Below are 24,839 nucleotides of genomic sequence, written 5' to 3'. Positions count from 1 at the left end.
TTTTTCCTCAGTTTTTATTTATTTATTTTTATTTTTATTTTCCTCACCTTTTATCAAACAATAAAAAATAAAAAAACAATTTGCAGATCAAGAAAGGGAAAAACAATGAAGGTAAAGAAATGAAGCACAAGATATGAACATATTTAGAAAAAGGAAAAAGAAAAGGAACAAAATAAATAGAATTATCAAGAGAAAAATTAATTATATACTTTATGTTTGAGGATTATGTCAAAGATGAAGTTTTTCTATTTATTCTATGAAATAATCAAGGGGAGCATCACTTACATACATGAAGTAAAAATATCCAAATTCATTAAATCCAGGAGGTGAATATCAAGATTATTTAAAAAACCACTGACAAGATGTAAACGTGGGAACATTTTCAACTTTAAAGGACGACTCGATTCTGTATATCTTTCCAAAATGTTTGCATACGTTGAAACAACACAGACTCAACAGATTCTGGATTAACAGCTGGGCAAAGTGGAGACTTCGAGGGGCCCCAGGAGCTCCTGATTCACTGCATGTCAGTCAGTGTTAGTAATTTGATTGAGTGCAAATTTTTTAAGGAATTTGGTCTTAATTTTTTAATCGTTTTATTTTATACTGTTCTGTCATGATACACATATCACTAATAAAAGTGTGTATTATTCCAGTTTATGTCTCTGTGCAGTAGACCTCTATTGTTCTCCACAAACTGTTAAAACCACATCAAAGAGCCGCACAGTCGCACCGGCTGACATGTTGCTTCATTATGATGAACACAGACACTGTGGTTTATACTGAACTGACTCTACTTACTATCCTACTGCTGAAAATTCTCACTGGTGCACCGAATCTGGGGCAGAAAAATCTCCAACAAATACACGATTTTACTCCTGTTAGAGTAAAGTTTGCTAAAAACTACAGTAGCCAGTTGTTTGAGGAAATTACTCCTGTTGTCTTTTCAACAACAACAAAAAAAAAACTAGACAAGTTTTTCAAGGCTGAGTGCCACAGACAGGGAAGGGGGGGTTGAAAAATAGTAAGAGATGGGTTAAGGTGTTGTTGGTTTTAGATCTTTTCATGGGATTTGTTGACAATAACAAAAAAATGTAGACTTTCACCAGCCTTATCTTTAAATGAAGGGTACATTGCTACAGGGTATATTGCATAGATAAGCAGTAAGAGGAGAGTTGGGGCCCAGCAGCAAATTTTTGCCTGGGGGCCCCCCTAACAGGTTATTTCAGTCATGGTTTCTGTCCAAAAGAACAGAAAACACAAGGATCCATCTCAAACTGAAATTTAAGCACAGTTTATAATTATGAGCACACTTAAACTGTGTCAACAGGTGGTCATTAGAGCCTGTAACCAGATCAGCTGTGTCCGGGTGGCTAGCTGAGAGAGCCAATCATCTAGCTTCTGTCAAGGATTTGATGTTTGAGTGTGTGCTGGTGCCATTATAGAAAAGTGCAGAATTCAGCATTTTCCTGAACAGACAATGAAAGGCATCAAATGAAAGCTGTCGATAGTGAAACCGAGATGAAGCTGTTAATGGATGTCTGGACACACACACCATGTGGTCTGTGCATCCTACTGGCTGTCCTTCACTCAGACACTTTATAAAGGTCATAATAGTACTGATAGTGTTGTTATTATCGCCTGTTGTGACAGAGGCGGGTTTAGGATCGGGGCACACGCTGATTGGACGGGATGACTCCCCCCGTGTCACGATGCTTCCGTTTTGTGCGTACGCGCATGCGCAGCGACCCCTCTCTTCTGATATTTTATTTACTCCCGAAACCCAAGATGGCTCCTGTGAATGTCTCGGTCCCATAGCAAATTGAGGATGCAAGTAGCTGCCGAAAAAACAACTTTTCCCCGACCGTCGCATCCCCTGGAGTTCATTTCGTATGGTGCGGAGGAGGCCCTTACATCCGTGTAGGCACTGAGCAGCCGTCGGGGCTTCGCGAAACCTTCTTCAAGCCACCAATTTGGAGTAGTTTCGCGAAGTAGCTCTTCTCCTCGCTGTCGCTGTCTGTCCGGAGCGAGGTTCAGGCAGGCAGCTCATCCAAATGGCCGAGCCGAGAAAAGTGCAATTTGTCACCCTCTCGGCCTTCGCAGCTGGAGCAGCCGCGGAGTCCAGGAAACGCCGGCTGGAGGATGAGGCCGACTTCAACTTCGGCAGAGCCGGGGAGGTGGAGGCAACGGCGGCGACCGGGGCAGGAGCTGCCGCTGCTGCCAGCAACGGTCGCCTCGGCAAAACCGGCGACAGGGACAAGACCGGAGCCGAGAGGAGGACGACGGTGCGGCTGAACCTGCCCCTGTCCGAGCCCGACGACCGCTCCTCCGCCGAGTTTAATTACGGCGAACTCATCCACAACCTCCAGGTAGGATCTCCCAGTTTCACTAAAACATTACCAGGCCGGCTGAGACTGTAGCCGGAGTTCATTTTTATTGCTCTTGGAAGTGTTTGTGTGGACTTGTCATTGCTAAATAAGGAGGAGGGGAGTGCACCTTGTCCTTCTGTGGACTAGCGTGGTTGTTGAAACTGACCATTAGTGCGACTCCACACAAAAGGACAGCACCAGTTGTGTGTTTTTTTTTTTTGTTTTTTTTTTGGCCACTCATCCGTGTGCTTTTTCCAACTTCAGCTGCGCTCTTCTTGACAGTAGCGAAGGGAGACCTCCTGTCTTTGTGCACATGCACAGATAAAGCTTATCTTGTGCTGCTACCTGTGTCCTGTTCACTCAGACTTGCCCAGCAACAGCCCAGTCACACACAGCCATTACAGCACTTGGAAATGCCACATGCAGTTTGGCCCTGTGTGGCTGCGGGTGATAGATAGATGAGAGAGCATTGCTGATGGAGGTACCAGGATGTAGCAATGGGAGCAAGGCAAATGTCAGGGCTGAGACATCAAAGACACTCGCTTCAATTTGCTTCTATGCACTTTTGGATTATTCTTTTTTTTTTCTGTAATGTTGTTTTACATGAGTGGGGAGGGGAGGAAAAAAGTTTTCCAAACCAAAAGATAATTAAATATTTCCTTTTTGAACCAATGCCAACATCATGTTTTGGCATATTTTGAGGTTTTTTAACATCACTCAGTTGCAGTTATTCAGTTATTTTAAGTTTTCTGGCAATCTTGTGATAATGTTTTTCATTATTAATGATTAATTCAATTTGCAATATTTATTCCAGGCAAAGAATAAACCTCCAAGTCTGACTTCAGCCCCGAATCCCAACGACCCCTTCAACGATGATGAGAGAGAGCGGCTCCAGGTTGAAGCTCTGGCAAAGAAGTTTGAAAATAAATATGTGAGTTTATTTTTTTTTACTTTTTCTTTCTGGATCAAGTGTTTCTTATCAGATCATGTTTTAAATTACAGATCGACTGATACCAGATTTTTGAGGCTGATACCAATATTGATGTTTGAGAATTTAAAAAAAAAAAACCTGATAATGATGTATCAGCTGACAAACACAGACAATTATGAGTGTGACATTTTACAGAAAAATAAACTTGTCAGCGCTTTCTGGTGGACAAACAATGTAATTGCGACACGTTATCTAAATGACCTTACATACAGTATATCTCACATATCTTTGCTAGTTTCTTGTCACTCGTCCACTGACAAACACATCAACACCGGTATCTGCAATAAATGAATATTAGCTGATAAGTCGGTTAAAATGACTGTTAGTGTTTTGTTTTGGTAAATTGTTATAGTAACATGAATTTAATCTACAGAATATCATCCAAAATCACAGATTTTCCTGAAAGGTTTTTATACAACAGGTGACACTTTCTGTCTTTAGACCCTCGATTCACATTATTAAAAAAAAACTCCACAATAAAAACTTAAATTAAGGGGAAAATAGGAGAAACGTCAGGAAGAGCAAGAAAGACGGGATTCCTTTAAAGTAATATTTGAGTCACTTACTAGTTGTTTCAAAAGCTCGACTGATGTGAGAAGTTGTTTTTGTGTTTTTTACATAATATAACACATCGTAAGTGTTTTAATAAAGATCCTCTCTTTGTTTGTCTTGAACGGGACATTTTTCAGCTGAAAAATAAACTTTGCTCTCCGGTTGACGAACTCTTTAATGGAGAAACAGTTTCTGAATGCCGTCACACACATCTCTCTCTGGCGTTTTCTGTTGTGTAATTTTCTTATCAGTTAACGGACGACATATATGCTAATATATGCTAATAATGGTATATCTGTAAGAAGTCGACGTGGGCTTATATGTCGGTCAGACTCTTGTTGTTTTACTTTGTTCTGATGTGTGTTTGTGTTCTTAAAATGTCCCTAAAACAACAGACACGTGGAGATAACGTCCCCCCGGAAGTCAGGACACTTTGTCACTCACCCTGATTTTAAGCTCAGCGTTACAGTGAGGTTCATGTTAGGGTTTCATTTGCTTGTGAATGAAAATAAAGAAGATAATCACTGGTTTTTTTATTTTTCAGGGCAACACAGGGAAGAAGAAGAAGGACAGAATGCAAGATTTGATTGATATAGGCTTCGGATATGATGAGACAGACCCCTTTATTGACAACTCGGAAGCTGTGAGTACCGTTCACCTCGTTAATAATGACGTGATGTGACAGTTTTCCCAGGGTGTCGCTTTAATTAAGTCAAACATCTCACTTTGGTCTCTTTTAATGACACGTTGTTCTCTTTTCACCCTTGTTATCTGCTGATTTATTTGCTGTCCTCATCGCGTTTCTGACGCGCCGTTCTCTCGTCCTGTCGTGTGGTGTTGAGGTAGACGTTATTCTTCTGTGGTTAAATATTTATTTCCTCGCCTGACGTTTCAATACAGTACATTCACTTCTAAAGATAGACACTTGTCCCTTCTTACAACCAACCGGAGACTACTGTCTAAAACGGTCCACATGACTCATGAATACATACGTGCTGCGAGTGTCCACACAGGGATATGTTGTTGTTTTTCTAGCTCAGTTTTCAGAGTGTATCGCTCTCCGTGTGACTGTAATCGCTGGTATTATGCTCTTTGTATGGATTGTCTGCCATTATGTGATATTTGTTGTTTTGTTTTGATAGCTGTCCTCTCTACACTCACAAATTGGCAGCGCCTGCGTGACCCCGCTCTCTGTTTTGATATGCGCCATAATGGAAAAATGTTTCATCTCTGGCCTGGAGGGATTTTGATTGTTTTTAGTGATTTATTTATTTTGGCGCACAAGTGTCCTTCATTTTCACTGAGCAACAGAGACACATCAGCTGCTTTGTGAAACGTTAACAAAAACACGATCACTTACTCGATAATGTTTTGAAATCCGGAGACGACGTCTGCGTTTTTTTGTTGTGTAAGAGGATTTATTGTTTTCAACATTCCTGTGATCTTACACCACAAACTGTCTTCCATTGTTATGTTTCTCAGTATGATGAGCTGGTGCCTGCCTCTCTCACCACAAAGCTGGGGGGATTTTACATCAACACCGGCACGCTGCAGTTCAGAGCGGCCTCCGACTCCGAGGGAGAGGAAGACAAGGTGAGACCTCCCTAACATAAACATAACAGATCTCAGACCTGCAAAACACATGGAAATGTTTGTTTATTTTAGTTTATTTAATTTATTTCCCTCATGGGCCTCGATGTTAAGAGTCCAGGTGAGTGGATGACATCATTATGCCTACGAGTCGACACAATAACTCCCTATATTATCATCAATAAAATCACTCAAAATCAAACCAGGGATGCATCGAATCAGATATCGGCTGGATATGATCCATCCGCATTAAATAAGGTCACATTGATTCAGTCGCAGCGGCTCGCTCGCTCAGATTTTTAACGCTACAGCGGTCGCTTCTCTCACATAAAAGTGATCCAATGAGTTCCACACGGTGAGGAATGCAGATTCTAAATTTGTGAAAAAAATAAAGCACCGGTTTCAGCAGATAGACTGAGTTGAGGTTTTGGAGTCAGATCCTTCAGTCAAACATCCAAAAAAATAAATTATTGGGAAAAAAAAACTATTGTAGGTTTACACGTCCAAAGCTCCTCAAAGCCATAAATCGATCTTCTTCTTCAAATTCTCTTGGTTACTTATTTTGTAAATATGCTGAGGTAAGCAGGGATTCAGACCAACAACGTTACACCAACGTTAAAACAACACGGCGCGGTGGTTTATAACACTCAGAGACAGATGTTTACAACTATTATTATAACTGTTTTATCTTCTGTCGTGACGATCGTGAGGTTGACAGTGGAGATACTTTGTTTACATCATAAAGTCATCAACCTTCGTGTTTACACGTATGAGATTTGGCCTCCGCAGCGTCTTTCTAGATGACATCACCAAGTCGAGCCCGGTTCAACTTTTTTTTGCCAGGTGGCCACAGCTGCATCTGAACTCACACTTCCTACATAACAGACACTCAATAGTCATTTTACTCTCTTACTCATCATCTTTGTCATTTTTGTGGCGTCACCATCAGCCGTAGAGTCGCATTTTTTAAAAGGATGCCCATTGCATTGTGGGACTGTTAGCAGAAAATAGTGTCGTACATGCCACGAACGCTCCTTTTTGTGGACTTTTTGAGGGAACTATATGGTGGATATCATGTGGATATAGTTACACAGCCCTCGGGGGGTTTTTCTTGCAGGAGGACTCTGCGTCGGTACCTCGGCCGAGCTGCTGGACCGCTGCGACTCAAATGAATGACAGGGTTGTGTTTTTTCATGCAGAGTTAATGACAGTCTGAACGTGGCCTCACTTACTTACTTATATTTACTTACTTATTCTAATTCTTGGCTATACAGAAGCACTCATGTAGGAAATCCTTTTCCATCATTCATATATGTATGTAAAAAAAAAAATCCTGACCTGCTTCTCTCAAGTATAGTGAGACAAACGATACCGTGGACATTGTGGACAAATTCGTGTAATTCATCATAGAGGTGAAGAATAACATGGTAACCAAAAGTAAAACTTAACTCACGCTGTCGTAATCGGAACATATGACACAGCAGAATCTCCTCCGTCCAGATGAAATGTCGACACGCCGATTTGGATCGAATCCCAGTTTTAGTGAGATGTGATGTAAATCTCTGTCCAACACATCTGGAGCGATGAGCACACACACACACACACACACACACACACACACACACACACACACACACACACACAGCTCTGCATCTGTTTCTGGACAGGATATATTGTGCAGTGTTGTCATCTGTGTATTTGAGTTAAAGGAGTGTTTGTGCTCTTGTTTCAGAAGCTGAATGACAACATGGGGCAGGTGATAAAGAAGAGGAAAAAGAAGGAGGTGAACAACCTGGAAGAGAAGAACCCGAAGAAGAACAGAGTACCTAAACAAGGGTGAGAATCACGGCGGTATAATAACACCGTCTGTTATTTCTGTGGTTGTCTGGTGTCAGTCGGTGATGCTATACTTCTTCATATAAGCGATTCTTGAGTGTATATGTATTAAGAAGCCCGATGAATGGCTCATGAGTAGCTGAGCAAGCTGAAACTGCAGCCAATAAATTCTTGTCAGGAATCCATCAGTTTCCACGCATCTGTAAAATAGCCCTTTAAAAACCTAATCTCCCACTTAATCAAATGATTCAGTCCCATCAAGCCAAGCTATTGAAATGTCTGTTATTTTAAAATGTCAAAGATACACAGATGCTGTTCGGTAAATGGACAAGTTTTTCTCCTGTGCTTGAAAAGTTGACCTTTCGGACACTCAAGGACTTTTGGGCCGCTGTGAATATGCGATGACGCATTTGTCCACCCTCTGCCCCGCTAATAATCCACCTCCCTGCGTGACATTACGCTCCTCTGCTTTTTGTGCGGAGCCTCTCATACATCTATCATGAGGCAGGGATGCTGACTCTGACTTGCTCTTAGTCGCTGTGACAAGCCAGCCACCTTCTAGAAAAACGCTCCATTATCCACGCTCAGATAGGCCAAATACTCGCAACATGCCGCCATCCTGAAAACAACTTCCAAAAATAGCAGCAGCTATTGCCATTGTGCCATTACGAAACAGATGATGTTATATATGTGTGTGTGTGTGTGTGTGTGTCAGATCTTTCAGAGCAGACTACAGGTTAATCCTTCCAAAATCCACACAGTTTCACGCTCTTCCCACATCATCTGAGTCGTCTCTTACAGCATGTGTTGATGTTTACCGCTTACTTATCTGTAGCATGTGTTTCACCTTTTTTCTTAATCTTGTTCTTTCACCTTTCTGTCCCTCTGAAATGTAACTGAAGAGGTTTTTCTTATCTTATTAAGATTTCTTATGTAAGCTGGTGGGTTAAAATTTGACAAAGGGAGCGGGGGGGGGGGGGGGGGGGGGGGGGGGGGGGGGGGGGGGGGGAAGCCTGCTTCCAGACCACAGAGCCTACATCTCAGATTTGTTCAGCTATTTAAATAGGTCTTGTGTTGTGCCTATTTATGGACATTTCCACCGGCTGGAGGAATACTCGACCAATCAGAGTTTAGTAGGCGGGATTAAGAATGGGGGTCATCTTCCTACATAGCTAGCAAGCTACATTAATGAAAAACAGCAACAGGGAAATGGTATGGTGTCACTTGATACTGATATTGATCAAGGCAAATAATCCCCCCCCTCCCTAAAAGAAACGGATGGATGAAGTTAAACAAAATGCCAGCGCAGACTCTGTGTGTGTGTGTGTGTGTGTGTGTGCACGCTCACCAGCCACTTTATTAGTGCAATCCAATACAGCAGCTCTGCCATAAATTCTACATTTACGAAGCTTATAAATTTCCAGTTTTTGTTGACATTGTCAGAAAGGTGATAATTCTACTTTATGTTTATGTTTGAGGTCGTGGTGGCTGCTGGTCGTGTACTGGAGTGTGTTATATTGAATGGTGTTCCTAATATTTTGTCTACTTATTAACGTTCATGAAAATGTGTACTTAGCATTTTTGTGTTTTTCTCTAACAGAGTGACAGCTCTCAACCTCCACCGACCGGAGAAGAAGAAGAGGAAGAAGCTGATGAAGGACTCGCTGTACTTGGCGGCCATGCTCCGCCGCTTCACCCGGGAGAAGGAGGAGATGAGGAAAAGAAACCCCACCGTGGCTCACTCGGGCCTGGCGGGAGGCGTGGCTAACAAGCCAAGCCACTCCGCCAACTCTACAAACCACCTGTTAGCCTCTAACTCCACCCACCCGCAGGGCAACGCGGCCAGCAACGACCTCTCGCTGGCAGACCTCACCTCGGACCCCGCCGTGATGTCGCTGCTGGGCTCGGCCAACGAGAAGGAGCTTCAGGATCTCCTAGGCGACCTGGACTTCAGCATGTTGGACACCGACCAGCAGCACGCTATGGCGGCGGCCAGAGAGAACGGCATTCTGGGAGTCGGCGTTCCGACTCTCAAAACAGCGGCAGCAGCAGCAGGAGGAGGAGGAGGAGGAGGAGGAGGAGGAGGAGGTGGCCCGGGGCGAGGCCTGGGATCTTCTGGTGGACTCTTCTCTCCTCCTCCGCTGCCTGGCGGTCTGCCTGCTCCTCTTATTAAACGCATCGAGGACCTGCGGGCGGTGAGTCAACGGTAGCCCGTCCGTGGGCGGCTGCAATTACATGCGAATCCTCTTTTCAGAAGTTAAACAGGAACGCCAATCAGCCGAGGAAGTGGGACCGAATGTTTATTGGTATTGTTTAGTCCGACGAGAATAGTCTCTTCTTAGAGACACGCGGCTCCGAGCTGAACCCTGAAGGGTTTTATGTAACTAAAACAACTCAGCCGGCAGCGCTGCCTTTTTGAAGAAGTTCTTATTTTCTCGTTGCTCTCGTATCTCGGAGCCACAGAGTCAATCTGTAGCTGAGAAATATTTTTCTAGATGGTTGGTAAAAAATTTTTAAAGAGAGAGGCAGTCGAACAGGATGATGCAAGTGAAGGATACAGAGGTGAAGAGTGAGGAGGAGGAGGAAGGAGGCAGAGGAAGAACAAGAATTGATGGTGTTTCTTCGTGTTTATTCTAAAAATAACATTCGGGGAAAAGGTTGGAGATTTAACATTAGCATTTTCTCGAATTCATTAAAGAAAGTGTCACTTAAAGACTCTTTAAAAATTAGCTGAAGGTCGGTGTCTGTAGAGCTGCAGCATCACAGATGTGTATATATATGTATTTGTTCTGTATGTCCTGCTGTGCTGACTCAGCCTTTCTCTCCCACAGGCCTCGCGGCAGTTTGATCAGGAGGGCAGGAAGAAATTTTTCACCCTGGACATGAATAACATTCTCCTGGAGTGAGTAGGACAGCTTTTAAATCACCGTCAGCCGAATCCCAGCTCGCTCTCCTCTCCCCCCCTTTTTTTCTGTCTCTCTCTCTCTCAGTCGTTCTCAGCAGATTTCCCTCGCCGCCTCTCCTTCTGTCTTCAAGTGTTTTGTTTCCTCTCTGCTTCTCATTGTCTGCGTTAATCACACGCTTCTCGTTTCCATTCCGCTCTCTCGTTTCTTTGTCCTCTCATTCCTCTCTCTGTATTCCACCATCTTTTTCTGTCCTTTTAATTCTTCTACTTCTCATGTTTTCCACCATTTTAACTTTTTTTTTCTCCCCCCTCCTCTCCCTCCTCTCCCTCCTCTCAGTATCGAGCTGCAGGTCCAGGAACAACCTCCTGAGGTGCGTTCAGACATCTACTCGCACATGGAGGCGTTCGTGCCGTGCAACAAAGAAGCCCTCCTCAAACGGCTGAAGAAGCTCAGCCTCAACATCCAGGTGAGCGAGGTCTCTCTGCTCTCCTCCAACTACTTCCTGTTTTGTGTTTTTTTTTTTTTTTATTGCATCAAGCCAGTGATTTTTAGGGTCCCCTTGTGGCTTATCGGGTCATAAATTTATACTCATCTGTGACCACAAAATATTAGCAGTTTAAAGTTTTTTTTCAACACGATAAATAAGTGTTTCCTTCAAACGTTTCTATTATATTTCTGCATCTGAGCTGCTTCATTCAGCTCTTCTGTCCGGTTTCTTATTCTCGTCCCGTCATTCTTTTATTCCGACTCATCTCCACCGCCTCAGCTGTTAATGTGCAGGGCTCTCAGTATAGGCGGACTAGTTCAACAGTCTGAAAACAGACTTCTAAATGTCTTTTGTCATGATCCATTAAAGTTGTTGACAACACACTCCCCCCCCCACTCTCACTACTCCCTCTTTTATTCTTCCTCTTTATCCCCGTCCAACCGTCGTCTTTCTTCTCAACTTTTTCCTTCTTTTGTCATTTCCTCTTTCTTCTTCTTCTTCACTTTTAATTTTTTTTGTCGTCTATGTAATCCTCTGTGCCTCATCGCCACGCTCTGCCTCCATCCTCTCATCTCTCTCTCAGGATGACAGACTGCGGACGCCGCTGTTGAAGCTGAAGCTGGCGGTGTGCAGCGTGATGCCAGAGCAGATAGCCAGATATAACATGGACTGCATGGCTAAGGTTGCAAAGTAAGTAGATCCTGCCCTCGTCGTTTCAGAAGACACAGGTGAAAAACAGTATATCATCCAACTGAAAGTATCTCTCGGTGGGTTGTTTAAGTGAATCATATAAAATGTCACAATTTTAGTGACTAGATTCTTCAGTTTGACAGTCAGGTTTCTTCTTCTTCTTCTTCCTGGAACTGAACACTCGCAACTTAGTAATCAAACTGTGTGCAAGAATCTAGTAACAAAGGGAACTGTTTACAGTGTTTACTAAAGTTTATTCAAGCTGTTTATTTGTTTCTGTCTGTGTGTGTGTGTGTGTGTGTGTGTGTCTCTGTGTGTGTCTCTCTCTGTGTGTGTGTGTGTGTGTGTGTGTGTGTGTGTGTGTGTGTGTGTGTGTCCTGTAGGCAGCAGTCAGAGGAGGGCGATAAGATCGGCTCAGAGGAGGAGGAGGAGGAGAAACCGGGGAAAAGGGTGATGGGCCCGCGGAAGAAGTTTGTCTGGGATGACAAGCTCAGGTAATGATCCACAACTGTCTGCTGGAATAACGGTGTGTGTGTGTTCGTGTTCGTGGTGCCGCAGGTTTGACTTTGTATCTCGACTTGTTTGTCTCATCACACGTCTTCATCTGTCCTGTCGGTGTCTAATCTAGTAAACACATCTTACCTCACAGATAGTTACTATGGAGAAAAACAATAGCAGTAACAATCACTCCCACGTGATTTTGACCTAATTATTTACACAACTTTTAGTTCCTGAACTTCACCAAACAAAACCTTTTTAAAGTTTCTGGGAAAGTCCTGAATCTGCATGAATGTAGAAACATCAAGTAAAGACCTGATGAAATGACAAAAACCTTGAGACTCACAACTGCTTTTCACTCAGCATTTATTCTCACAACAACCCTCCACATGTTCGTCATTACCTCCGACTCTTAGATTTTAATACTGAATGATTTGTGTTTGTGCAGGAACCTGCTGTGCAGCTTGGTGCGAGTGAAGCTGAGCGGCTACGAGATGGAGAACCAGGGCTCTCTGTCTGTGGAGGACTACCTCAAGGCCTTCTTAGAGAATGAGGTCAAACCACTATGGCCCAAGGGCTGGATGCAGGCCAGGTCAGTGTGTGTGTGTGTGTGTTTCTGTGTGTGCGCTCTTGTGTTTATGTGGTATTTAAATAACGGCTGTTGAACAAATTCCTTCTCGGTGATGAGAAAATTATAGAAAAGTCTTCCAGCAGAGAACAATGTAGTTCACCTCACAACTGGGATTAAGTTGGAAACAATAACGTGTGTGTGTGTGTGTGTGTGTGTGTGTGTGTGTGTGTGAAATACCAAGAGACAGAGCCACAGTCCTTTTCAGAGTAGCTACTTACTACATGTATGTGTCTTTCTTATTGTCCCAACATCGTTGTTAAATAGCAGCTGATCATAAATGTGTTAATTTCTACAACAATTACTGGTTTTACTGCTGCTACTGGTTTCTTGTAAGTGAGTTGGACTCATTTTATGAGCATATTAAACCTTTATATACAGCAGCTGTGCAGCACAAAGACACACAATCATTAATTATTGTGTGTGTCTATATCGACATACATGTTTAAAACTTATATCAGGATAAAATAGGTTCCAATAGATGATAAGAACGTACGATACAACACCGACACAAACATCAGTCTGTTAATTCAGAAACTTTCGGCTCAGTCTTAACACTCCTGACTTCAGAGTTGCTGGAAGCAGCAGCTGCTTGTTATCACTTGTTGTGGTAATTTATAATGTAGATCCAAAGAAAAATGTGATTCCATTTTCATGACTTGGAAAAATAAAATAAAGAGTTTGAATTCGGGAGGTCAGGAACATTTCTTTAAAACTCTGCTTCTCAACGTGATGTCAAAGTGTTCCAACAGCTGCTCCAACAAATATTACTTTTACAAGATTACAATCTTTAAAAAAACACACTACCAGCTTTAATGTCCACACTGTTCTTCTGTGAGGGTCAACTCGTATCTGCAGAAGCTTCTGCTGCTCGTTAATACACAGACAGTTCTGTCTTTTCCACATGTTTCTCCCTGATTGATTGATTGATATCTCCAATCAGCATTAGTTGTAATTGCTGTATGACATCCATGACTGTGATGTTCTGTTAACTCTGGTAACATAGCGGTTTTTCTTTACTCAGGATTCTGTTCAAGGAGAGTCTCGCCGTTCACAGTCACCTCACTGGAAACCTGTAAGTATTTACTTTATCTCAAAACAGCTCATGTTTCCTTAATAACACTCACTACTCTGGGATTTCTCTCAAACCGAGCTTGAATGCAAAAATGTAAATAGAAAAGGCTCAATATTTGCCTGCATTTTCCCTTTCAGAGTCAAGAGGAGAATGGTGCCCGGACCCAAGGCCAAAGCCAAGGTGAGTCTATGTACTACAGTCTAAACGACTACAGTCGTTTCAAACCCACAATTATAATTTAGTTTGAACTCATTTGCCAAACAGCATTTTCTATGGAAGCAACAATATAATAGACTGTATCCTCATAATGAGTCTCTGCTTCTCGTCTCATATTTGTTCAATTCTGAGGACAGAATTGCTATTTAGTGTTTATTTAATTTTATATAACTGACAAACTGAAATGGATCCACTATTTAACTTCTATTCATCAAGTCTTATTTAATTATTTCCACTCATTTTATAATTTAAACGACACTGACCATGTGTCTTCTGTTCTTTAGGAGGGTCCGTGGATCCAAAAGCCACCTCTCACCATGACCTCCACCCCATCCCTGCCCACCTCCACATCCGTTCTGACCTCCAACCGCCAGCCCCTCTCCTCCTCCTTGCCCTCGGAGCCCATCTGTCTGTCGGACTCTCTGGACGAGGATCTGACCGCTCCCTCTCTGGACTCCATCTCCCACGCCCTGGCCCTCCTCAGCAACGCATCCAAGGGCTCGGGACCCTCAGACAGCCCCTTGTCGCCTCCACCCCTGCAAATCCCCACCTCCTCTCCTCCCCCCGTCACCCCTCACTACCCCTCAGCCTCTCAGCTCTCTGTCTCGGTCACATCCACAACACAGCAACATTCCCTGTCTAAGGTGGAGGCCGCCACTGGGAATTTGCCAACAACAACAACGCTACTGACCTCCTCTTCTACCTCCTCTTCTACCTCCTCTTCCTCGTCTCCCGCTGTATCCTCCATGGCTCGTGTGCAGGCAGCAGGCCTGTCGCTGGCCTCCAGGACTGCAGATGGTCCCTACGGCCTGATCAAAGGATCCGGCGCCTTGGGCCAAACCCAGAATCAGAGACATGTTACCATGGCATCACCCAATCACAGGCCGAGCTCAATAATGGGCGTAAGTGGCAAGATGCATCCGCACCCTTCCCCGTCACCTCCGAAGCAGCGGCCTCCTCCCACAGCTTCCCCTCTGCTGCCCCCCCATCAGAAGGGCTTTGTTAGCCCCGTGGGGATGCTGGGAACTATGGGAGGACTGGCCAAGAGCAGTGCCAAAGCCAGCGGCATCAGCAGCAACGGCAGCGCCGTGAGCAGCGGCATCACACCTTCTTCCTCCCCATCCTCCTTGTCCCGCTCCAACTCTACCTCCCACCCCGGCCTGCAGTCCTTCTGCCCCCCCTCCCCAGTGGCCTCCTCGCCATCCCCCACCTCCCACACCTCCCACACCTCACACTCCTCTCAAAGTAAATCCCACACACACCACCACCAGCCCAACTTCATCACACCCATGCAGGCCACCCTCACCAAGTCCTCCCACAGCAGCAACGCCTCCCCCATCATAAAACTCACCCCTCGGCCTCCGGCGCCCACCCCACCTCCCTCCTCCTCCCCCTCCCCGTCCTCTTCACCTTCACATCCGCTCTCCCATCAGATGATCCCCAGCCAACAGCAACAACACCAGTACTCCCCCAAAACCCCCAAAACCTTCCGGCCCCCGTTCAGCGTGTCGAGCGGCGGGCAGGTGAAGCAGACGCAGGGCAGCTTCAGCTTCGCCGGAGGCCAGAAAGCTCAGTCGACCACGAGCAACAGTAGCATCAACAACAACTCCAACAGCAACATCAAGGCTGTCTGCAGTCTCCCAGACAAAACGCCCCCGTCTTCAGTCTCAGCCAATCACGGGCAGAGGCAGAGGGTCGTGGGCGGGGCCAACCAGAACTCAAAGGCAGGAAACGGTTGGGCGGCTTCAGGAACTTTGGCCACGTCCTCCACAACGTCACACCTCTCACAGGTTAGTGTTCACGCTAACACGAAGGAAGAAAGCATGTTTCGATGTTCACACCGTATCAGACAGTAGAGTTCCGTGACGTCTGGTTTCCGCAGGTATCAACAGCAGGCACTCCGCTCCTGGGCAGCCCCTCCGCTCTGCCCCTGGGCTTCGGGATGTTGGGAGGCCTGGTGCCCGTCTCGCTGCCCTTCCAGTTCCCACCGTTACTCAATTTCAGCCCTCCCGGAGCCCCAGGGGCCGCTGGCATGGGCTCAGCCCCCAGCTCCAACTCAGGATACCCCCTAGCACAGAGCGACCTAATAGGTGAGCAGACACACATCTTGTGAAAGCGGCGATATAGAGTTTAATCGGTCACTGTAGTTTTAAGCAATAAGTGATAATAATTAACAGGTGTAAAAGGTTCATTTGTTGGAGACTATTTTCAGCTGAGGCTTAAAATAAATGTAGAGCACTAGTGAGAATCTGCAGCAGCTGGATGATGTCTGCGGAGTCAAAATAAACTACAGCGAGCATGTCGACCGAGTGCTAAATAGTTTCTGGATGACAGCGGAGAATAAAATATATCAGAGTACACAGATAACTCGTTGGTTTGAGATTTGTTGACAATAACGGAGATTTACCAGGAACATGATTAATGTTTGCCAACACTCTTCTTTAAATGAACTTTTATTCATAGTTACTTCTTTTATTGACCTCATTAGTTAGAAACATTTCTAATCTTAGGTCTGGTTTTTAAAGTTGTGACTCATTCTGGTAATATTTTATTTTAATGTAACTATTTGCAGCAGTGATTAAACTGGTTAGAATACGTTTGTGAGGCTGAACGATTGATTTTTTATATGAAAAAATTACAATTTAATTTCCTGATACAGCTGCAGTTTTAATATTGATTTACATAATTCATGTCAAGCAGCAGACTGTGAACTACTCCAGATTTATTAACTAACACAGTTTAGATGTAAGTTGTTTTTTCTACAAATGACTGGTTGGATAGAAACTTGTCGCACAGCAACAAGCAACTTTAAATGTTTTTCTTTTCATGTAGAAATATGTTTGACTTCGCTCGGCACAAAAGTATCTTGTTTAAGAATATGAACCAATAGAATCACTACATTGGTTTGTTAGGAAAAAAAGCAACTTTTCCTCTAATTATTCAGTGTTTTGTGCAGCTTTTACTGTCTAAAGATGGATCAGTGGAAGTAAAATAGGAAGCATTTACATCTCATAGCCTGTGTATGTTGACCCTGTGTGTGTGTGTTGACTGTGTGTGTGTGTGTGTGTGTGTGTGTGTGTGTGTGTGTGCGCAGGCACACTGAAATGTACCATCAGTATCTCCGCTGTGCTCTCTCTCTTTTTTTTTTAAATTTTTAATATTTTTTTTTAAATAAACTGTCTCCCTCCTTTTGTTCTCTCCACATTTCGTGCGCGTCTCTGTCATCTCAACCTTTCGTACTCCGGCGCCTCACTGACGCTTCATCATCCATTTGCATCATATTCTGGCTTTAATGTCGTTGTTGTTGCCTTCTTCCCTCTCATCTGTCCATCCTTCCCTCCCATCTCTCCTCAGATCTGTATAAGAGTCTCCAGTCAGGGTCGCAGGCTGCCCTACCTCCTCACTTGCAGCTTGCTTTCTCAGGTAATCTGCATTCCTCCCTCCTTTCTCTCTCTCTCTCTCTCTTCCTCCATATGTCCGTGTCAAGTCGACTTGTCCTCTGCTCAGCCGCTGTGTTGTTTGTTCTGTAACTCTCTGCTTGCTTCAGTATATTTGGCATGTCTCTGGTTTGCCCTCTGTAGCTGTAGCACAGTTAGAAGCATGTCGTCAAGTAATTTATTCAGAAGTGTATTGTTTGTTCAGTAGTGTGTAGAAAAACACAGTGTGATGTACAGATGGTTCTTTGATTCGAGAGGAGCAGTCTGATTAATATGAAACTGCAACTAATTGATTCTAAATTATGACAAATGAACTTATGCCGTGAATCAGAAAGTCTTTGTTTGACACCATTTCTTCCAGTCTTCATGTTGTTGAATCTGTTGCAGCTGCTTCCATGTTTTTATCTTCATCTCAGGATGAATGATTTTGTATTTATAGCTGCAGAAAAAAAAGGTCAAAGAATCATCTGAACTCCCGAAGCAGGAGACAGAAAGTCCAACACAGATGATCTTGTGTGAAACTGCTGATCAGCATCAGCAGCATCATGTAAAAAGCTCCTGCAGCCTGTTGAACCAGTTTAACATGTGATGAAGTGACAGAGTTTCACCGCTCAGATGAAAAACTGCATCTCAAATTACAGAAAGTTGTCAGACTTATGTATCGCAGACAGATTTTCCTCCTCTGTTGATTTAAAAAATCTGTTCTTGTGACAAACATGAATCCCAGTTTAATAAATACCTGCCCAGTTAAACCACAGATGTGTCAGCTAGCTGAAGCTGTGGTAGCGTCTTCTACCAGTCCAGTGATGTAATTTCACATCTGATTTAAATCCTTCTGCATTTGTTCCTCTGAAATCTGCCTTTTGATGCCGACAACAGCTGTTTAAGACGACTTTGCGTCTAAAAAGCAAGTTGTAGCTCATATAAGCAGACAAATACTGGATTTCTGAGGTCGAGAATCTATCAGTCAATATTTTACATTAACACGTAGTTATGAATCCCTTTAATTTACTGAACGCAGCATTTTACATCTGAATAAATCAACTCGTCAGAGCTCTGGAGACACTGTTTTAATTAGCTTCAAACGTATCTGTGACACGTCTGTACGACAGTTATTATGACTTATTAACTGACTTATATGCAGATACTTGATTTGATGACAGTAAGGATTTGTCAGACTGTCGCTTTAATTCCTCCAGATGTATTAGGACAATGTTGCAGGACTGATATTGATTTTTGATATTTTTATTAAACAAATGCGACCAAGAAATGTTTTATAGTTGATAAATAAACTTGACAGATTCTTGTCATCTATCAGCTGACTTAATCTAATTAGCATCAATGTAATGAAGTGAATTATTAGCCAGAACATGTTTTATCAATGTAAAGTTAGACTGACTGTCAGAGAAGGTTTCTCCATATCAGGGCTTAAAACTATCGATTATTTTCTTTATCTAATCAGCTGCCTGTCAATCTTTTTTTAATTAAGCGATTAATAGTTTAGTCTTTAAAATGTTGTAAACCCATCAGTTTTCCAAAACACGTCAACAACCAAGATTTCAAAAACAGGAAGACGTTTAATTCAGTTTTTACGTCAAATATAAAACACAGAAAAAAGAAACTGCATAAACTTCATAAACTTTAAATGAAGAATTGATCATTAAGTTGATTGACTATAAGTTTTCTGCTGATGAACTGATGAAGTCTCAGCATGAAGACGTTGTTGTCGTCGTGGTGCAGCAGGCTGTCGGATCTCTCAGAGTCGATTTATTATCATCTTGATGTCAAAGTCTTTTAAAAAAAATCTTCCGTCTTTTTCCAACCAGATGCGAACCAAAGCCAGAGTGGAGACATGAAGAGGAAAACCCACTGACCAATAAACGGCGCACAGGAGGCCGGCAGACACCAGCTGGGGGTGTGGGGGTGGGGTGACGTCACAGCCTCCTGGAACACATCCACCAATAGGAATCTTCACTTTGATCGACTGACGCGGCGTGAAGGAGGGGAGGAGGAGGTGGGGGGGGCGGGGCTCCACCGCCTCTTTTTTTAAACGGACCTAAAGGAGAGTCGGTTTATCCTCGCAGTGGCAATGATGAATTAATTTAAGTGTGTTTTCTAACGAATCGGGTATGAGAACAAGACGGAGTGGATGACGAGAACACTTATTTTTGTTCGGCTTATTTTTATTTTCGTCAACATGTTTACATATGACCGACCTTGATCACTGTGGAATGAGTGTGAGCGAGGTGGTGGTACAGATGAGAGTAGTAGTACGCTACGTAATATAATTTGTATTTAAGCTTATGTGGAATAACAGGACTCTTGTTCTTGCAGTACAAAAAGAAAAAAAAAAAAAAAGAAGAAAAACAGACTGAATAATGAATTTTTATTTTTCTGTCTTTTGTCTCAGATGTGGGAATCGTCGTGTCCGTAGAATTTTATTGTTGGTCACCTCTGCTCCCACTAATGACTGTTAAGTAGTAGCTTAAATGAATATTGATAAATTATTTGTAATTTACACAGGGACAAAAACATGTTATGGTGTGTGTGTGTGTGTGTGTGAGTGAGAGAGAGAAAGAGAGAGAGAGAGAGAGAGAGCGGTGAGGATGATTTTGAATGTGTGTATGTACATAAAAAAAAAAAACACAATATACTGTTAATTTCTTTCCAGATTATTCTGTATGAATGGGTTATATCCCCTTCTCACAATAATGAGCGAGTGTAAGTTTGATGCCCCTCTCTCGCTCAGTGTGTTTTTGGTGCTGTTTCATCACACTGGACCTTTTCTGGAAAAAAGACTTGAATTGAAAAAGTTTTGGGCTCCACTTCCGGCGAGAGGAGCCGCCTGTGAGAGAGGGGAGAAACGTCAAGATTGTAGCCTACTTGAATTGTTTTTTTTTTTGTTTTTTTTGTTTTGTGATTTAAGATTTTTTTATTTACCTTCTCTGCTTATTGACTCGAACCAACTTAATATAACACAACGCCTTAGTTTGTATTGAAAAAGTATGAAAAAGATCTATGCAGGACTGTAAAACGCTCAAAATGCAAAAGTGCAAGTCGTCGCTTGGCTTTCAACTTCTACTCAACTTGTCAGTGCATTTCTGGAGTTGTGAATGTTTGTAGATGTTTATTATGTCACTCGAGACTCCTTTTTTTCTCTCCCGGTCTTAGAGATACCTTCCCTCTGCTGAATACCTCTGTTAACAAAAAAAAAAAAACGTTCTTCCTGAGTCTCTCGCTGGCCTCCCCGACTAGACCCCCCCCCCCCCTGCCCTCCTCCATGTGTGTCTGACTGACCGGCTGCACCGAGAACGACGCCAAAGATTGTTCTGTAGCTCACTAAGATGGGGTGCACTGGTCAGAGTGAGTGTGAGTGAGCGTGAGTGTGTGAGAGAGAAATTACTCTGACATTTGACCTAAAATGTAAACCCATGAGTGTCAACGTGTGTGGTCCTGCGGGATGTCATTGTGAAGTCATGTGACTGGAGCAGTGGGTGACATCTTATAAATTGTGCTTTCTTTTTTGGGGTGGGGGGGGGGGAGGATAAAAATGATGACATTTCGTGGTTAACTGGTTACTTAATTTGGTCTTTTTGTAGATTATTTTTGTGTGTCAAATTAAACAAAACAGGTGGTTTTCATGACGACTCTTCTGTTTCTTTCTCCGTCTTTCTGCCACAGTGCAAAGATTGATCATTGATCAACATCTTTATGTCACTAAATTCAGACCCTCTAATAAATCTGCTGCTGCTCATTCTGGTCAATCAGATTTGAAGACTTCTAGCAGCCGTAATATCTGCTGTGATTGACTGGTTGTCTCAATACTTCGGTAAGTTTAACGTTTCTTGATTATGACACCTGTCCTGTTAGCACAATTTAGTAAAAGTAGCTCAAGTTTTTGTCCGCAGTAGTCTGTGGTGTCATCAGTAACCTGGTGAGGTTGCTTCTCGCCACCAGCTCATCTCTGGAGGTGAAGGAACCACCTGAAGGATGACGTCGGTCAGTCTCAACATTTCACTAATTCACTACCCCGCTCGTGGCGCTAAACCTCAGCTTCTATCGGTACTGAAGACTTAAATCTTCAAAAACTGCTAACAGATGTGAAGTTTTATGTTTAAAATAGTCTGAGTCATTTCTTAAACGGCTGTAAAAACTAGTTTTTTATCAAATGTTACTCGGTCTTGAGTAAATAGTGCATTTGTTGGGGACTATTTTCAGTAGAGGATGAATACACATTTACAGCAGCATCATACTGAAGGCGCATCAGCAACAGTGTGCTGCTTTGATTTTTGAGTTTTTGAACGTTGGAGGTCTATGAATAAGATCTCAGGCTACATATATCATACCTGATAATGAGATCATTTCATTGTTTTTGGTCTTTTCATGGGAATCGTTGAGTAAGAAAAGTATAAAAATATCACCAGTTATCCTGTTAAAACAAGTCTGAGCAGTTTTTTAGATTGAGTCAAGACGGAAGTAACTTCATTCACTCAGTGCTTTGAATTAAAAAAATCAGCCTGAATGTTTCATATGAATGTAAATATTCACAGACTCCAGTAGCACCACTCTGGTCCAGCCCCCAGCCCCCCCTCAAAACAAACCACAACAGCGTCACAGCTACAATGAATATGCTTTATTTTCCTTTTACAAAAACAAACAAAACAAAAAGAAAAATTACCGTCTAGAAATACAGGTATACAAGAAATAATATGATGGGAGTATCTGCAGTTGAATGCCTGGTTGTCAACAGCCAGCTGGAGAATAATAATAATAATAATAATAATAATAATAATAAAAGAAAAACGAGTTATCTGCTTGTGGATGTTAAAGCTTCCAACCAAATGAAATCCTGAGCAGCTCATCTCCCAAAATAACTTCAGTACTCAGAAAAATCTTTGTACAAAAATCATTTTGGGGGAAATGTGGCTGCTGAGGGCTCTTCTCATGTAGTTAAACATAATACTGGAATATTGATTCTGACCCAGACACTCTAGCTAGGAGGTTATTATGAACGATAGAGGTACACATCGGATATGATATGAAGCACAGCGAAAATACAAAAGACAGAGAAACAAAGATTAAGTGTTGAATATCTTCTTGATGTACCGGTTTCATCTCATTAGGGTTTTGTTTTGTTTTTCTTCACATCTGTAATGAAATCTTTGCCCGCTTATGTTCTTATTTAGTGTCTAAGGCACTTTTAAAGAAACATACTGTTAAGTGTTAACGTTTGAGGAGAAGGGCAGTTGACAACCATCCTAATCTGCATATCCAGAAGAAAAGGAAACACCAAAAAAAAAAAAAAAAAAATCAAAGTAGAGTTGATGGATGGATATGATGAACCCTGGCATGTAGTTTTCACTCTGTAGTGGTTAAAACTGTTGAGGTGGCAGCAGAGCAACGACAGAAAACAACTTTTCAGACAACCTGTCACTTATCAATACCAAGTGCTGCATCGGGTCATAAAATCATTGGAACAAACCGGAGCTTGTTCATCGTTATCATGTATTAACGTCACACACGAGTCACCTGCCGATCTTTGAAAAAACCCAGAAACCACTTACTGCTGTTCTGAAGATATTTGTCTTTTCAAAAACTTTTCAAACCGTCTTGATAAAAAATATTCAATCTGTTGAACAATAAAAACATTTAAAGGACTTCTCGTCTGCCTTAAAAAAAAAAAAGTTCTTGACATTTGAACATCTACAATCCAACGATAACTGGGGACGCTCCATCTGCTGATGAAGACAGTGTGATGTGATCAAAAGCTCCAGAACAGCTTCAGCACTGATGGGGCCATATTCACAAAACATCCTCAGGTTAAAAGTAGCTCCTGACTGGACGAGAAACTAAAAACTACACTTTTTAAAATCGATAAACATGTTGATTTCTGACACTTTGAGGAGTCTGGAAATATCTTCAGAGCAGCGTTTCGAGTTCTCAAAGATCGCCTGGTAGTTATTTAACTATGTGACTCAAATATAGTTGTGATACACGAGGGGGGGGGGGCAAAGTGTGACGAGGCACCAACACTGAAACGCAGTGAGAAGACTTTCAATCCGTCTCCGTTTCTAAAATCGTTCTACACGTTTAATCTGAGCTGAAACCATTTAGTGTCACATTGAAAACGTGGACTGAGCTCCACTTTAGTGCTTCCAGTTAAGAGCTTTCTGCTCCTGTTGGCTTCCAGTTTTAAACTCCTCTGCAGTTCTGTGCATTTTCCAGCGTCTTTGCGTCACCTGCAGCTCGGGCCGATCCGTTTTCACAGGACGACGTACGTTAAAAACCCGATAGTGTTTCCCAACGGTCAACAATAGAAAACGTGTTGACCTGTTGAGCTACGAGGTCGGTGGTTAAAACCCCTGCTAGACATTCCTTCACTAAATGTTGAGATGAAGCAACAGAGAATAAAATACCTTTTTTTTTCTTTTTTTTCTTCACAGTAATACACTTTCAATTCAGAGTCCGTTTTGTTCTACCGCATGTCCCGAGATGTTCGTGGTTCCTGCAGCGCTGCAGCGTGGAGGCTGAACAGCAGTCTGTACATCAGAGGGAGACTCATGCAAAAAAAACAGCCGGCGTGGCAGTCAGAAGGCCGCAGTGACCTCGGGGTTGGTTTTGTTTTTTGTTTTTTTTTTTCCACTTTGAAAAGGGACAGTCAGCCAGTTTGAACACTTGTGAGGAGGGAGTGAGATGGCTTTTACACGACGTGTGAGCAGAACACTTAACAACAACACCGGAGTGGAAAGACATTACCTTGTAGTCCTGCATTTCCAGTATGGAGTGTGTTCACGTGTATGATGTGTACGTCACACACACACACACACACACACACGCAGAGTTTCATATGGATAAAAAGCACTTTGTACCTACAGTAACTTTCTCAATAAGCTGAGCAGAGAACTTCACGCCTGATGGGAGGTGGGGGGGGGGGAGGAGGGGGAGCGTTATGTTATGACACTGAGATGATACGAGTCAGGAGTAGCAGCTTGCCAGAGGGGAACAGATAAGGCAGATTTGTCCTTTTGCCCCTGTGACTCTCCAGGACAGGAGGCTTTACTTCAGGGGGAGGGCGGTGGATTTTCCCTGCAGTGTTAACTGATACAAAAAAAAAAAGGGGCAGAGACGTGCTGCTTTAACCCAAGACAGCTCATCGCTCCGGTCTTCTGTCCGAGTCAGTGGTTTGAGATGAATAAAGACCGTGCTGACGCAGAGGATCTTTGGAGGGGGGAGGTGGGGGGGACGACTGGGTCACAGATGGATGAGGTGAAGGGGAGGTGGGGTGGAGTGACGAGGAGGTAAAAGCGAGGAACGAGAGGGTCGTTGTGTTTACTCCACGTTGGAGGTTTGAGTCTCGTTGAAGTCGCTGGCGCGGCTGTCGGCGTCGTCGTCCGACATGTCGACGGAGGCGCCGTCCAGATTGAGGTTGCGGCGGCCGGAACGGCTAGAGGAGAAGCTGCTGACGGGACCACCACGCCTGCTCAGAAACAAACAAAACAACTTCAAACACAGTAACACAGTAACAGTTCCACACTTTGGTAAATATGCTTATTATTATTGTGAT

General features: G+C 43.1%; 2 protein-coding genes across 4 annotated transcripts in view; one reads left to right on the top strand and one right to left on the bottom strand.

Moving 5' to 3' along the window:
- The first annotated feature begins 282 nt into the window (after positions 1-282).
- LOC121882941 (ubinuclein-2-like) lies at positions 283-20,916 on the top strand. 3 transcript variants are annotated; one of them, XM_042391483.1, is made up of 17 exons: positions 283-2,369; positions 3,184-3,300; positions 4,457-4,555; positions 5,395-5,505; positions 7,235-7,338; positions 8,939-9,533; positions 10,170-10,240; positions 10,581-10,710; positions 11,315-11,421; positions 11,805-11,915; positions 12,368-12,511; positions 13,572-13,622; positions 13,760-13,802; positions 14,123-15,628; positions 15,721-15,928; positions 17,193-17,261; positions 19,102-20,916. In XM_042391483.1, exons 1-17 carry the CDS (start codon positions 2,055-2,057, stop codon positions 19,146-19,148), a joined length of 3,828 nt encoding a protein of 1,275 aa, XP_042247417.1. In that variant the 5' UTR covers positions 283-2,054; the 3' UTR covers positions 19,149-20,916. The 3 variants fall into 3 exon arrangements, with proteins under 3 accessions (XP_042247417.1, XP_042247436.1, XP_042247427.1); XM_042391502.1 differs by lacking the exon at positions 4,457-4,555; XM_042391493.1 differs by lacking the exon at positions 17,193-17,261.
- Positions 20,917-21,893: 977 nt separating this feature from the next.
- Positions 21,894-24,839, bottom strand: part of LOC121906032 (myosin-10-like) — a 55,752-nt gene continuing 52,806 nt past the window's right edge. Inside the window, 1 exon segment of the mRNA XM_042424688.1 lies at positions 21,894-24,752. Within this exon segment, the coding sequence (XP_042280622.1) occupies positions 24,451-24,752 (302 nt within the window). The 3' untranslated portion in view covers positions 21,894-24,450.

The sequence above is a fragment of the Thunnus maccoyii genome, chromosome 2 (assembly GCF_910596095.1).
Source record: "Thunnus maccoyii chromosome 2, fThuMac1.1, whole genome shotgun sequence".
NCBI classification, from domain to species: Eukaryota; Metazoa; Chordata; class Actinopteri; order Scombriformes; family Scombridae; genus Thunnus; species Thunnus maccoyii.
The sequence above is the reverse complement of the archived record's forward strand: the minus strand, read 5'-3'. Positions and strand labels throughout refer to the sequence as shown.

Bases quoted from the DNA above. Each gene is read 5' to 3' on its own strand.
- LOC121882941 (XM_042391483.1), top strand. From the start codon at position 2,055: ATGGCCGAGCCGAGAAAAGTGCAATTTGTCACCCTCTCGGCCTTCGCA. The intron at 2,370-3,183 runs GTAGGATCTCCC...TATTTATTCCAG, and splicing joins AACTCATCCACAACCTCCAG to GCAAAGAATAAACCTCCAAG. The intron at 5,506-7,234 runs GTGAGACCTCCC...CTCTTGTTTCAG, and splicing joins CCGAGGGAGAGGAAGACAAG to AAGCTGAATGACAACATGGG.